This window comes from Pongo abelii, chromosome 13 (assembly GCF_028885655.2).
Source record: "Pongo abelii isolate AG06213 chromosome 13, NHGRI_mPonAbe1-v2.0_pri, whole genome shotgun sequence".
NCBI lineage: Eukaryota > Metazoa > Chordata > Mammalia > Primates > Hominidae > Pongo > Pongo abelii.
This window is the reverse complement of record NC_071998.2, coordinates 74,261,925-74,277,303: the sequence shown is the minus strand read 5'-3', so window position 1 is coordinate 74,277,303 and position 15,379 is coordinate 74,261,925. Positions and strand designations below refer to the sequence as shown.

General features: G+C 38.6%; 1 protein-coding gene across 4 annotated transcripts in view; it reads left to right on the top strand.

Annotated features, from left to right (window-relative positions):
• GKAP1 (G kinase anchoring protein 1) overlaps positions 1-15,379 on the top strand; it is a 79,895-nt gene that overhangs the window by 6,242 nt on the left and 58,274 nt on the right. For all 4 annotated transcript variants that reach the window (XM_002819903.5, XM_024252842.3, XM_054520108.2 and 1 more), the window contains exons 3-4: positions 4,825-5,083; positions 9,772-9,915. In XM_002819903.5, the coding sequence (XP_002819949.4) occupies positions 4,868-5,083; positions 9,772-9,915 (360 nt within the window). In that variant the 5' untranslated portion in view covers positions 4,825-4,867. The remainder of the gene's footprint in view (positions 1-4,824; positions 5,084-9,771; positions 9,916-15,379) is intronic.

Below are 15,379 nucleotides of genomic sequence, written 5' to 3'. Positions count from 1 at the left end.
TATTTTCCTTCTGTAGTATGTTATGTGTAATCTTTAGGTCTTTGACTCTTTTCAGTGGCTGACCACTCACCTACTACTCAATGCCTAAAAACTTTTTTATTTCAAAGATTAAAGCCTTAGCTTGTATAGGGGCCAGATGTTGATTAAGTTTCAAAACACTTTGCAATGGAGTCAGGCATGCTTAGTCAAATTTTAAAATAGTTTGTACCAATTCTCCTATGCCTCATAGCGCCTCATGGCACATTTCAGTTTAATAATAATAGTAAGAACACCCATAAATGCTTATATAGTCATGTGCTGCATTAACTGTGTTTTGTTTTGGTCAATGATGGACATATATAAAGCAATATTTTTATTGTACCTTTTCTTTAGATATACAAATACTTACCATTGTGTTACAGTTGCCTCCAATACAGTCACATGCTATACAGATTTGTAGCCTAGAAGCAATAGGCCATACCATGTAGCCTAGGTGGATAGTAGGCTGTACCAGTTAGGCTTGTGTAAGTACACTGTGTGATACTCATACAATGATGAAATCACCTAATGATGCATTTCTCACAACGTATCCCCATCATTAAGTGATGCTTGAGTGTATTGAATGCTTCTGGCTACTGTTCTAAGTACTTTATATATATTAACTTATTCAGTCTTTACAACAACTCAAGAGAGATCAAGTAGGTTGCTCAAGTACTTACAGTAAGTAGCAAGTTGGGTGTGATGGGCATTCTGGCTCCAGGTCAGTGGTCTTGTGCTGGTGCTCCCTGCCATTTGCCTTTTGCATTACTGACATAAAGAACCAGAGGCATCTCATTCTCCCAAAACTGGAAAGAGATTTAAAGGTGTCTGTACTGAACTAGATGGAAAAAAATGTGAAAAACGTTTTTGTTATAGTATAGGATAAGTAAAACATAATATAAATTTATAGGAAAGATACTAAATGTTGAATTTCTATAAAACTTCAGACTCTTTTCAGGATTTCTAATGAGAGTTGTACTTGCTTCTGTGAACATTAACTTTTCGTTTTAAAAGCAGCTTATCCATGAAATAAGAATATTCAGTTCCTGATCTAGACTTTTAAATAATGATTTCTTAGAATTGAGTGCCCATTAAAATTTCATTTGTGTGAGTAGGTAATAAAAACAAACAATTTTTAACTAAGCATTCAGTAATTTACAACAGTTGGAATTATTTTTAAACTAACAGCTCTTTTCATCAAAAATGTAATAGAAAATTTCTTGTGATAAAAATGAAAGGATTTGGGGCAGTTGTGGTGGCTCATGCCTGTAATCCCAGCACTTTGGGAGGCTAAGGCGGTAGGATCACTTGAGCCCAGGAGTTCGAGACCAGCTTAGGCAACATAGGGAAATCCCCATCTCTATAAAAAAAAATAGAAAAAATTAGCCAGGCATGGTGGCACACACCTTTAGTCCCAGCTACTCAGGAGGCTGATCTGGGAGAATCATTTTAGCCCAGGAAGTCGAGGCTGCAGTGAGCCATAATCATGTTACTGCACTCCAGCCTGGGCAACAGAGCGAGACCCTGTCTCAAAAATAAACAAATGAATAAATAAGTGAATGACAGGATTTCAAATTCAATTGACCTTTCTAATTTCAAGTGTTTAATGACAAAGCTCTAGGTGACAGAAAGCATATGCATTGTTTGAGCAGTCACCTTGCAGCTATATTTGATGCTGCTGAAAATGCATGTCCCTGGCAAATGGGTAAAAATATAATCAATATAGAGATTTAAGGCTGTTGCTTTAAGGAAACGTTGCTCACTAGATTTTGGGCTCCCTCATTCTTTACTTGCTGCTTATTCTACTGTGTGCCTTGCTGTTTAGGCACCTTGAACATAATCTTCCAACAGTTTCACAAGCCTGTCTATGATAATGGGTAGCAGTGCATTCTGCAGTTGTCTGATGAGGTAGATTACTAGGACTTGGAGCACTTCCCTTTTCATAGTTAACGTAACTCCAGAGCAGCATGTGCAGGAGCTACCAACTGATGAGCACTGGATGAGGTGTCTTGTATCTGGAAGTGCCTGGAACAGAGACTTTTACTTTTTCAGGGGTTTCCTGGCTGCCCCAAGGCCTAAGGGAAACTTTATCTAAGGATACCCTGGTAAGATAGCTCTGCCTTATGCTACAGAAAGAAAATTTCTATGAGCCTTGGAGAGATGTTTCAGAATAGACATTTATGAACATTTAACGCATGCAAATAATCCATATATGAAATTCACAGTTATAGAATGGAAAGAAATTTTTTTTGTGTAAGATGTAAGTCTTGATAAGGCTTCAGTAGCAATCTGAAAATCTCAGCAGCTGAAAGCAGCAAAGCTGCTTTCTTGCTCAAGCTACCATGTCCACCACAGGTTAGTAAGGGGGCTTTGTTCATTGTGGTTGCAGACTTTATTAGATCTGGCTGATAGAAATTCCATCTCAGTATATGCTTCTGCAATCACAGAAGCAGAGAAAAGAGAACATGTTGAACCACACACTGACTTGTAAAGCTTTTTAAGGTTTATATTTCACTGGCCAAAGTAAGATACCTGGTTATGCCTGCCTTCAACAGAGAAGTGATTTATAGTATAATTCCCCTTCAGGGAGGGACAGTGAATATTTGTGAACAGTAATACAGCTGCCACTTGCAATTAATAGTCCCAACATTTAAAATTGAATATAATGATAGTTGAATAGCTATGTAGGATAATTGTACCTTGAGTGCTCAAGAAAGTAAAATTTTATATAGGATTATTATTATTTTTTTGAGAGAGAGTCTGACTCTGTTGCCCAGGCTGGAGTCAGTGGTGCAACCTCGATTTGCTGCAACTTCTACCTCCTGGGTTCAAGAGATTCTCATGCCTCAGCCCCTGGATAGCTGGGATTACAGGCACGCATCACTATGCCCGGCTAATTTTTTGTATTTTTAGTAGAGACAGGGTCTCACTATGTTGCCCAGGCTGGTTTCGAACTCCTGGCCTCCAGTGACCTGCCCACCTTGGCCTCCCAAAGTGCTGGGATTACAGGTGAGAGCCACTGCACCCGGCCTATAAGGTTATTTTAATAAGATATGTTGAGGTTGAAGCAGAATTCATCTTTTCCATAATATTTCTGGAATTTCTTTTCCATTTTGAAACATTTTCTCCTTTGTAATAACTTATGAAGCTTTCATTCTCATGCTTGTAGAAAAGATTGGAGCCAAAAATCTGTCACAATTTATCAATGTGGTATCATCTCTGTACATTGTGATATTTTATCTTGATTTGCATATTTCTAGGCACAGGAGCAATTTATCTTAACATGATATTGTAATAAAAATGCTATGATTTAATGATGGCTAGATGGCATCTTCAGATATCAGTTCTTACTGTGATTTTTCTTCATTGTATACCAAAAACTTGAAAGATTTCCAAATATTTTTCTGGTTACTTAAGGTAGAAGATTGAATACATGCTTCTCATTTTTCTTCCCTCCTGAAAACATACAAACGATAATGTGTGGTTAGCTTTCGGAATGGATCTTAATGATCCTTACTTGTTAGTATTCACGTTTATATAGCCCTTTCCCGCAGTGAATAGGGTGGACCTGTGTGATAATGTGATATAGTAAGAAATATATACGTAACCAGTGGGATATTGTGGAAATGACAGTAGTTCATTCAGATATGATCACTGTGAATCAAGGCATAGAATAAAATTATAAAGAAAAGCAAAGGAGTAAGTTATATAAAAATCAGGATACTTGTTATCTCTGGCTGGTGCAGTGGGGGAATGCAATTGGAGAGAAGCATAGGAGTCAGTTAACGTTTTGTTAACCTTTGTGCTGGCTACTTGGAGTGTTCATCTTAATTTTTTCAAATTGAATACTTTATTCAGTTTTTACCTGAAACATTTCAAAACACAAATTTCTGAGTTGCCATTCTGTTAAGACAATCTGTCTTTTTTAATTAGAAGAGTACTTAGTCTTCTGGTTGTTACAGGGCTTCTTAATTTGGACTTTCAGAATAAGATTCAACAAATCTAGGTCCAGGTGGAGACTCAGCCGCTAACTTCCAGAAAGAACTAAAGGAAGTCACATAACCAACTTAAACTCCACTTACCTTAGCTGTATAACTAAAGGATTTGGATTAGGAACTACTAAGGGGCTTTTAAGATCCCTTTTAAGTCTAAACGGTTGTGGAAAAGCTGACAGCACACGGAATGAAGCTACACTGACCTATGCTTGCATGGAAACTAGTGAACTAAAACATAATGTGGAAGGCATTTTGAAAAGTTTCCTTTGGTTGAGAGAATTTAAGCTCTTTATTTTTGCTGTCAGTTCTAAATCACAGTTTCTAGAATCAAACCTACGGTAGTATTTTATATATGATAAGAATAGTATTCCATCTTTACTCCTTTTTTTCTTGTATTGGAAGTTGGGAGTTAACATGTAGTTGGACTAAAGGTCTTTTTTTTGTGTGTGTATAATGAAGAAATGATATTCTTTTCCACTGTAAACCATATTGATTTAGGATGTTCTCTATAAGTATGTATATATTACAGAATGATTGAGAGAGGAAGACCATGAATTTTTAAAGTATACATGGAAAAATGAGTACATTATATCTGTGAAATCTCATATCATTTTTCTATTGTAAAATGTTACATTGTTTACTTAAATATAAAAGTATGTTATTGCTAATAGTGCTGTGGGTATTAATCCAAATTTACTAAATCCAGTGTCAGAAGAAATTTATTTTATCTACATATGGTTGCTTTAGAATCTACAACAGATTTTACTCTGTGTTTGTTTACCCATCTGCCTACTCTTCTGCCTCCTCACAGAAATTATTCTTGACAGAAGTATTTTGAAAGAAAAATCTTTACGATGGCCTCAGCAGTACTTAGTTCTGTTCCCACCACCGCTTCTCGTTTTGCCCTGTTACAAGTGGATAGTGGCAGTGGCTCTGATTCTGAACCTGGAAAAGGTAAAGGTCGAAATACTGGAAAGTCTCAAACTTTAGGAAGCAAGTCAACTACAAATGGGAAAAAAAGAGAGAAAAGAAGAAAAAAGAAGGAACAGCAACAGAGTGAAGCAAATGAGGTAACACTTACAATTATTTGTGTTGTCTGCTTTCCCAGTAGATGGTAATCATCCTGAGAACAGATACTATCTTGTTCCCCTATGTATCCATAGTACCTGTTCTACAGGTACTCTGAAAATATTACTTCAATGAATGGATGTGAATTTGTGTATATTTAAAATCAAATGTAATGATCTTTTTTTTTTTTGAGACAGGTTCTCACTCCGTCACCTAGGCTGCAGTGCAGTGGGATGATCACAGTTCACTGTAGCCTCAACCTCCTAGGCTCAAGGTATCCTCACACCTTAGCCTCCCAAGTAGCTGGGACCACAGGCACACACTGCCATGCCTGGCTAATTTTTGCATTTTTTGTAGAGATGGAGTTTTGCCATGTTGCATAGGCTGGTCTTGAACTCCTGGCCTCAAGCAATCTGCTTGCCTCAGCCTCCCAAAGGGCTGGGATTACAGGCGTGAGCCACCACACCCTGCCTGAACATTTTTAAAGTACGTTTTTTCTGACTGTGGAAGTTTGTGTGTTCATTGCATAAAGTTTAAAATAGGAAAGTCTTAAAAGGAAACAAAGGTCATTTATAGATATAACCAGAGATATAACCAATTAATATTTTAGTATGTGTTTTCTGTACATATATATAAATTTATATGAATATATACATGTATGTATATATCCGTGTAATACTTAAATGAAAATGGGGTTATATAAGACTGTTTTATAACTGACTTTTAAAAAAAATTAACTATGAGCGGTTTTCCATATTAGTAAATACAGATCTCTGTTATTTTAAATGAATCCACAGTTTACAATATTTAATTACATGGTTATTTCATACTTTATTTAATTGAACTCATGATAAGCATTTGGGTTGTTTCCTATTTTTTACTGTTATAGGCAAAAATCATACGACTAGTTTTTTTTGTTTTTTTGAGACGGGATCTCACTCTTATTACCCAGATTGGAATGCAGTGGTACGATCTCGGCTCACTACAACCTCTGCCTCCCAGGCTCAAGTGATCCTCCCACCTCAGCCTCCCAAGCAACTGGGACCACAGGCACACACCACTACGCCAGGCTAATTTTTTGTATTTTTGGTAGAGACAGGGTTTCATCATGTTGCTCAAGTGATCCACCCACCTTGGCTCCCAAAGTGCTGGGATTATAGGTGTGAGCCACCACGCTGGCCTCTTTTTTTTTTTTAAAGAGAAGACAGAATTTCTCTCTGTTGTCCAGGCTGGAGTTCAGTGGCATGATATAGCTCACTGTAGCCTCAAACTCCTGGGTTCAAGCAGTCCTCTTGCCTCAGCCTCCCAAGTAGCTAGGACTACAGGCAAGCACCACCACACCCAGCTAATTTTTTTTTTTTGTAGAGACAGGGTCACAGTACATTGCCCAGGCTGTTTTCAAACTCCTGGCCTCAAGCAATCCACCTGCCTCAGCTTCCCAAAGTGCTGAGATTACAGGTGTGCAACACTATTCCTGGCCCTCTGTAACTCGCATTGAATGTACATTTTTATGCATTCGATGGTCATTTTTTTTTTTTTTTCTGAGATGGAGTCTTGTTCTGTCACCCGAGCTGGATTGCAGTGCCGTGATCTCAGCTCACTGCAGCCTCCGCTTCCCAGGTTCAGGCAGTTCTTCTGCCTCAGCCTCTCGAGTAGCTGGGACTACAGGCACGTGCCACCACACCTGGCTAATTTTTATATTTTTAGTAGAGACGGGGTTTCACAATATTGGCCAGGCTGGTCTGGAACTCCTGACCTTGTGATCCACCCGCCTCGGCCTCCCAAAGTGCTGGGATTGCAGGTGTGAGCCACTGCGCCTGGCCCATTTCTTTTCTTTAGAGTAAAAACTGTATGGAAGCCCCTTTTTTCCTAGACATGCTTAGCTTTACTTATATGACCAACATTTAATATGCCCATTGTTTTTAAAAGAAATTCTGAACTACAACTCTAGTATGTGTTTTGTTTAATAGAAGGAGCAGTTGGGTATATAAGGACCTTTGTTTTTATTATTTAATGAAAGAATAGTGTTTTATTGTCATAGTAATGTCCCAAGACAGAAAAAAGCCTTTTCAGTTTATTTTTTTCTATTACATTTCCATCTCCATTGCTTTCTAAATATTCTTTAAAATGCTATCCACACAGTAACTTTAAAGGAAAGATGTTTTCCTCACTGGATCATAACCTTTCAGAAGTCAGATCTTTCAGAACTTTTGAGTGCCCACTATTTTCTTTTAGGAATTAAGATGATTTGGGGGAAACAGAAAATAAGGCAATAATGGAGTTTATATTAGAGAATAAGAAAATATAAAACAGAATGAGTGTGAAGGATCCACCCTTTCCACTTCAGCCATTTGCAGTTGTATAAGCCTTTACTTTCTGTAAAGCAAACAGTAGCCGACCTACCAGTGCTTCATTTCCAGCAGCAGCTCCTTCTGAATGTCCTTTCCAAATCAGAAACCAGCTACTTACAGTGGTGTTTCTATCTTACTCCCTTTTGTAGAACAATGTATTTGGTAAAAACCGCAATTACTTTGCACCAACCTAATATTAACAGTTAAAATTGTTGATCCTCAGTTGAAATCCTCTTTATTAGTTTCTCAGGGCTGCCTTAAAAAAAAACCCACAAACTTGGTGGCTTAAAACAACGGAAATTTATTTTTTCACAGTTCTGGAGTCTAGTAGAGGTTCAAATCCACACATCAACAGGGCCATTCTCTCTCTGAGACTCTGAGTAGAATCTTTCCATGCCTCTTCTAGCTTCTGAGTGGCAGCTGTCAATCCATGGCATTCCTTTGGCTTGCTGTGTCCTCACCCCAATCTCTGCCTGTGTTGTTATGTGGCATTCTCTGTGTATCTGTGTCTTCACCTCTTTGTATAAGGATACCAGTCATATTGGATTAGGGCCCAACCTAATTCAGCATGACTTTATCTTAACTTGATTACATCTGTGAAGACCCAATTTCCAAATAAGGTCACATTCAGGGACACTTGGAGGTTAGGGCTTCAAGGTATCTTTAGGGAGGATACAATTTGTTAAAAACTTAAGACAAATTAAATTGAACACTTCAAATGTGCAAAGACTGATTCACAATTCAGCAGCCCCCAGAACCAGAATAGGTTCAGGGCTACTCCTGGGCTGTCAGATGGTCAGATAGTATTTGTGGACAGAAAACGGAAGTGAGGTACAGAAACAGCTGGACTGGTTACAGCTCTACCTTTGCCTTATTTGAACATGGTTTGACAGTTGACCACCTGTGATTGGCTAAAACTGGGTGATTGGTACAAAAGTAGGTTATAGTTTGTTTATACATTGTTAGGTTACAGTTCACTATGTATGGAGAAACTTTCAAGTTGAACTTAAAATATGTAAGGAGGCAGTGGGGGCCAGGCGCGGTGGGTCATGCCTGTAATCCCAACACTTTTGGGAGGCTGAGGTGGGTGGGATCACTTGAGGTCAGGAGTTCAAGACCAGCCTGGCCAACATGGTGAAACCCCATCTCTACTAAAAATAGAAAAAATATCTGGGTGTGGTGGCATGTGACTGTAATCCCAGCTATTTGGGAGGCTGAGGCAGGAGAACTGCTTGAACCTGGGAGGCGGAGGTTACAGTGAGCGAGATTGCGCCACTGCATTCCAGCCTGGTGACAGAGAGAGACTCTGCCAAAAAAAAAAAAAAAACGTAAGGAGGCAGCTTTAGGCTAAACTTTTTTTTTTTTTTTTTTTTTAACTGCTTCTTGCAGAACAGGGCTAGCTCATAGGCAGGATGCTCAGAGTCTGCTGGCTAAACTTAATTTAACAAATTCAGTTCATAACAGCCTCTCGGTACTTTTCTGTCTTGTTTCAACTACTTTGTCTCAGATTATTTTTATTGTTGGGAGTGGCTTGGCCCATACTGTTTTAGTTGATTATGTTACTTTGTGGACTAGGCCCTGTATTTTTCAGGACTAGCAAAGTAGTTGTCAGAGTTGCTTAGGTGATCTCTCACTATTTAAACTTTTAAATGTGTATGCTTTCTGAACTGTATTGTTTTGCATTTTATTTTATTTTTATTTTTGAGACAGGGTCTTACTCTGTCGCCCAGGCTGGAGTGCAGTGGCATGATCACTGCTCATGGCAGCCTCAATCCCCTGGGCTCAGGTGATCCTCCCACGTCAGCCTCCTGGGTAGCTGGGACCACAGGTGTGTGTCACCACACCCGGCTAGTTTTTTTGTTCTTGTTGTATTTTTTGTGAAGACTGGATTTTGCCACATTTCTGAGGCTGGTCTCAATCTCCTGGGCTCAAGCAGTCCACCTGCTTCAGCCTTCCAATGGGCTAAGATTAGAGGGGTGAGCCACTGAGCCTGGCTGTGTTTTGCATTTTAAAAGCACACTTGTTTTACTGTTTTCTACTTCTATAAACTTCTTTTTAGTAAGGAAGAATGATTAAAATGGTGGTATAATAGAGTATAATACATTTTTCACTTAATCATTTTATATATAGATCTACCAGCATTATCTGAAATGCTGGCAAAATTAAATTCTACAAAGATTATAGAAAACACAAATAATAACTTCAGTTGTGTGAGTTAGCAAAACGAGTGTTTGGAGTAGAACTATAAAAATATCACTGTTTTTTTTTTTAATTAAAAAAATCGTTAGTATCCCAGGATTGGTAAACTGAATTTAATATATTTTTTGTTTGTTTTATAGCTCAGGAATCTTGCTTTTAAGAAAATTCCCCAGAAATCCTCCCATGCTGTTTGTAATGCTCAACATGATCTTCCATTGTCAAACCCAGTACAGAAGGATTCACGAGAAGAAAATTGGCAAGAGTGGAGACAAAGAGATGAGCAGGTACAACTAAGTAAATAAAATTGCTTTGTTTTTCATTGAATTTATGGATTTTTGAGATGGCAGTGCCTCTGAATGCATGTCACCACTGTTCTGAGAAGCAATTTGTATTGGATTAATTCATATTTGCTGCTTTTAATAAGAGGTTCTGTTTTTGATCTACTCAAAAACAAAAGTGATACATTTGTTGTTTATGTTAGTTCTGGCAATACGAAGCAGTTATTTTGTGGTTTTAAAAATCATCTGCCTCTTACAAATCAGGGAGAGACAGGGAAGGTAGGGGAACAGTATTAAATTATTCCAAGTAAGAAAATCACCTTTGTAGGGCAGAAATCTCTTGTTAAAAATACACAGTAACTAGGCTGGGAGTGGTGGCTCACACCTGTAATCCCAGCAATTAGGGAGGCTGAGGCGGGTGGATGGCTTGAGCCTAGGAGTTTGAGACCACCCTGGGCCACAGAGCAAAACCCTTTGTGTACAAAAAATAGAAAAATTAGCCGGGCATGGAGGCGCACACTTGTGGTCCCAGCTACTCAGGTGGCTGAGGTGGGAAGATCACCAGAGCTCAGGAGGTCGAGGCTGCAGTGAGCCATGATTTTGTCACTGCACTCCAGCCTGGGCAGCAGCCCTGTCTCATAACAAAAAACAAATAATACCCAGTGACAGTTTTGCTTAAAAAAGAAATCTTTTGGGAAACTTTACCGTTGTTTGTTTCTTTAACCTGTTTACATGATATTTTGTTCTTCTATGTCTCTATTAAATGTCATTAACAACCAAATAAAATAGATAACTCATTAAGACCAATACATATCTTTTTTGTGTGTGGAGTCCAGGAAAATAACATACTAAGCCTGGAATGTACTCTAGGAGATGCTATATGTATAGTAAATGATGAGTTATTTATTTGCCTGTCAAACTATCATTTGATGCATTGAGAATGAGTATCATTGTAGCAGATGTTAGGTCTGGTAGAGTGGCTATTTCTATCATTCTTGGGTTACCAGTTTTAAAATAAATAGACTATACTGAGTTATTCTCTTAACATAAACTATGCTAATTATAACATTTTCTTTAGGATTTTGCAGTGCCTCAGGCTCATCATTATGAGCATCAATTATTACTGTAGAGCCATGCAGTAGTGCTGTTCAAATGGCAGTTCCACGTACTGGTATACTGGATAAATCATCTTGTACTGTTTCTAGGGGTTGGTTCTTTTTTTTTCTTATAAAATATTCATTATGACCGATTCTTGTTTACAAGTATAAATGTTTTGATGATCTACTTGTTTAGCCAGTAATAGAATTTACCAGTGTCTTCATTGGAGAGAATTTCTCCCAGTGGCCTAAAGTGCACTGGAGAACTAATGAAGGAAAACTACTCAAATTTGCACCAAAATAAATTCCATGCGACATGGGAACTTGATCACAGATATCTGATTGCCTTTTCTTCTGCTCCCACTGGTTGCTGCTGAAATGAGCAAGTAATGATGAAAAGGAAATAGTGTGACTTGGCCCTGATCCTATATAAGGATACTGTTGAAGGCCCAGGAACTTTGACGAATTTCTGCTGAGTATACTACTGATTGGTCACTTAGGAAGACCTGGAACCTTATGTGGGAGACTCACTTGGAAGAAAACAATGTGTGGAAGTAGAGTAGATCTTGGGATAATTACACTGAGAGGTGAGGAAGAGATAAGGGCAAGCCTTGCAACTGATGGATAATATACTGTCTGGAATCCATTTTATTATTATTAGTAGAGTAATAATAGATTTCAAAAGTAGCTACATTTACAGGGATCAGGCAATGACTATATACTAGGCAGAAAGCATACAATGTAGGAGGTGTTCTTCCTGACACAGTATGAGAAATTTCAGGGATGGAGGGCTGAGCCAGACAGAAAGCTGGACATGGAAAACTTAGCTGATATTTGGCTGCTTATGTCAAACACAAAAGAGAAATTATGCTAAGAACAAAGTTTCCTAGTCCTAAATCACCATATTGATAATGCAAATTTACATCAACTAAGCCTCAGCATACAATCTGAGAGCTAGAATTAAACACCTAACCAGATGGACAGTAGGAAAGCTCTCAGTTCGCCTATTTATGAGCAAACACTGGATCTCAGTTGATTTCCTATCAATGGAAGAAAAGTTTCTGCCACATGAAGGAAAAGAACATTGTACTTAGTGTCTGGAGTGAAACCACACCTTGAAAAAGATTTGCTGCAGGAAATAGAAGTTAATTTTAGATAGCACCTATGTTTTGCTTTAATAAAAAGAGGCTAGAACATTTTGTAAAAGTCAAGGGGATAGTAATGTTATATAACAAAGTAAGATAAAATAATGCACTAAAATGAAAAAGTGACTGAGAGAAATTAAAAGGGAGATCGGTGAATTAAAAGTGAGATGGGGCCGGGCGCGGTGGCTCACACCTGTAATCTCAGCACTTTGGGAGGCCTAGGTGGGCGGATCACCTGAGGTCGGGAGTTCGAGACCAGCCTGACCAACATGGAGAAGTCCCGTCTCTACTAAAAATACAAAATTAGCCAGGCATGATGGTGCATGCCTGTAATCCCAGGTACTTGGGAGACTGAGGCAGGAGAATATCTTGAACCCGGGAGGCAGAGGTTGTGGTGAGCCAAGATCGTGCCATTGCACTCCAGCCTGGGCAACAAGAGTGAAACTCCATCTCAAAAAAACAAACAAACAAACAAAAAAGTGAGATGGGTGAATTTTAAAATTTAGGAAGTAAAATCATAGCAGATTAAAAACTTAATTAGAAGGACCAGAGTATCTACTAAAGAAAGCTGAGCCAGTTGTGTGAAGGAAAATTTGAGATAAGTTTTGCTGATAAAATTGACATGATTGGAACACTGAATTTAAATCCAACAGAAGCATAATTAATGTCCCTGAAACAAATAGAAGAGACGCAGGTATTAGAGATTATGTTGATAGGCCGAGTGCAGTGGCTCATGCCTGTAAATCCCAGCACTTTGGGAGGTTGAGGCAGGAATATTGCTTGAGGTCAGGAGTTTGAGACTGGCCTGGGCAACATAGTAAGACCCTAGCTCTACAAAAAAGAAAAAAGATTATTTTGATAAAATCTAAGCTTGGAAAGAACACCAAATTTAAGTCTTTTAAGAATTAGATTCTAATTTTAAGAATGAGGAATAAGGAAATAGTAGTATAAATATATACACAGGAGAAAACTGGTCGCCTACACAGGATGAAGAATCAGGCTGGCTACTTTAATCACCAGAACCAAAATGTTAGGACCAAGAATTCCACATCTAGCCTAGAAGTCATTTGTGTGAATGTGAAAGAAACACACTCAGGCCCAGTGCAGCAGGTCATTCCTGTAATCCCAGCACTTTAGGAGGCCAAGGTAGGCAGATCACTTGAGCCCAGGAGTTCGCGAGACCAGCCTAGGCAATATGGCAAATCCCCATCTCTACAAAAAAATGCAAAAATTCACTAGATGTGGTAGCGCATGCCTGTAGTCCCAGCTACTCAGGCTGCAGTGAGCCATGATCATGCCAGTGCACTTCAGCCTGGGTGACAGAGCGAGACCCGATCTCAAAAAAAAAAAAAAAAAAGACACTCTCAGACATAATAACTGAGAGAGTATACAACCATTATCTTTTCTGCAAATTTTTCTGAGATGTGCTCCTGCCAATTAAAAAGAAAATCTAAATAAAGAGCACAAACAATAAAAAAAACACTAGTGGTGAGTATTTAAGCTAGTTCAATAAAGAATTAACTCTAAGTAGTAGCTAACTTGTATCTATCCCAGCACACTTCATTGTGGAAAAGTGGTCTTATATTCCCTACTCATTTATTTGCTTAGATGTATATATCAAAAGATGTGTATGTTTCTTAATTGAAATGAGTGTCATATGATATATGATGTATAAAATGATATGTAACTTATATACCAGTAAAGGTGTTTTTAAAAAAACATGTAGGACATGGCTTTGACTTGGTTGTATGCATAATTTTCACTTTTTTTTTTTTTTTGAGATGGAGTCTCACTCTTGTCGCCCAGGCTGGAGTGCAGTGGCACAATCTCGGCTCACTGTGACCTCTGCCTCCCGGGTTCAAGCGATTCTCCTACCTCAGCCTCCTGAGTAGCTGGGATTACAGGCATGTGCCACCACGCCCAGCTAATTTTTTGTATTTTTTTTTAGTAGAGGTGGGATTTTACAGGCCAGGCTGGTCTCGAACTCCTGACCTCACATGATCCTCCCCTCCCCACCTCCACCTCCCAAAGTGCTGGAATTACAGGCACGAGCCACCACGCCCAGCCACTGTTTTTTAAAACGATTAAATCAAGATCAAGAAACATATTGTTCACCAACAGCTGTTGCCTATGAATAAATCTCTGTGTAGATGTTTTTCAGGTATAATCTGCTTTATGCATGATGCACTGATATTATTGATTCCAGTGTACCTTTTTTTAAAAGTCATGACTCAAAAAATAAGTAGAAAAATCTCTTCTTAAGGGTTTCAGTGATTAACAGACCAAATTTTACTGTGTATTTCTTCTGTTACTGTATTGATTCAAACTCTACACGTCACTGGTATTTTTCTCACTCTGAAGTGAAATGTCTGTTAGTATGTGCACAATAGCAAGTTGTCTCTTACGTGACATCCTTCAGTTCATTTGATAAAGGTTTTTTTCCAATAGCTTGTTCTGGTTTTGTTTGTTTGTGAGTGTAATATTTATCATTAACTGTGTGGCTGGTATAATAAATCCCTTGGCAGTAGTTTGACTACCTGGTTTCCTTATAAGGAGTGTAAATTCAAATAAATCCATTGTATTTTTGGCTCTTTAGCAACAAAATTAATCACTTTTATGCTGGAAAGCATTACTTAGTAGTTGTTCTGGAAAGACTCCTACAGGTCCCTTGGCTTTGTTTGAAAGTGAAACAAAAACTGTGATATCTTCAGGCCACTAGTCTCACCAAGTTTCTTTCTCTTTTTTTTTTTTAAATTTTCATATATTTTTTGAGACGGGGTCTTACTCCCATCACCCAAGCTGGAATGCAGTGGTGTGATCATGGCTAACTGCAGCCTTGACTCCCGGGCTCAGATGATTCTCCCGCCTCAGCCTCCCAAGTAGCTGGGACTACAGGCACAGTCCACCATGGCTGGCTAATTTTTTGTATTTTTAGTAGAGATGGGGTTTTGCCATGTTGCCCAGGCTGGTCTTGAACTCCTGGTCTCAAGCAGTCCACCTACCTCAGCTTCCCAAAGTGCTGGGATTATAGGCGTGAGCCACCACACCCAGTCTTCTGACCAGATTTCATGACAGGCAGGTAGCTAGGAGCAAATAGATGGATGACTCAAATGAAAAATTGAAATATTCATTATCTTAATTTTCTGTCTATAACTTTCCTTTTCTGCTCCTTTTGTGACATCACTCTCATCCTAACACACACACGTTTATATTCTATATTCACTGTAT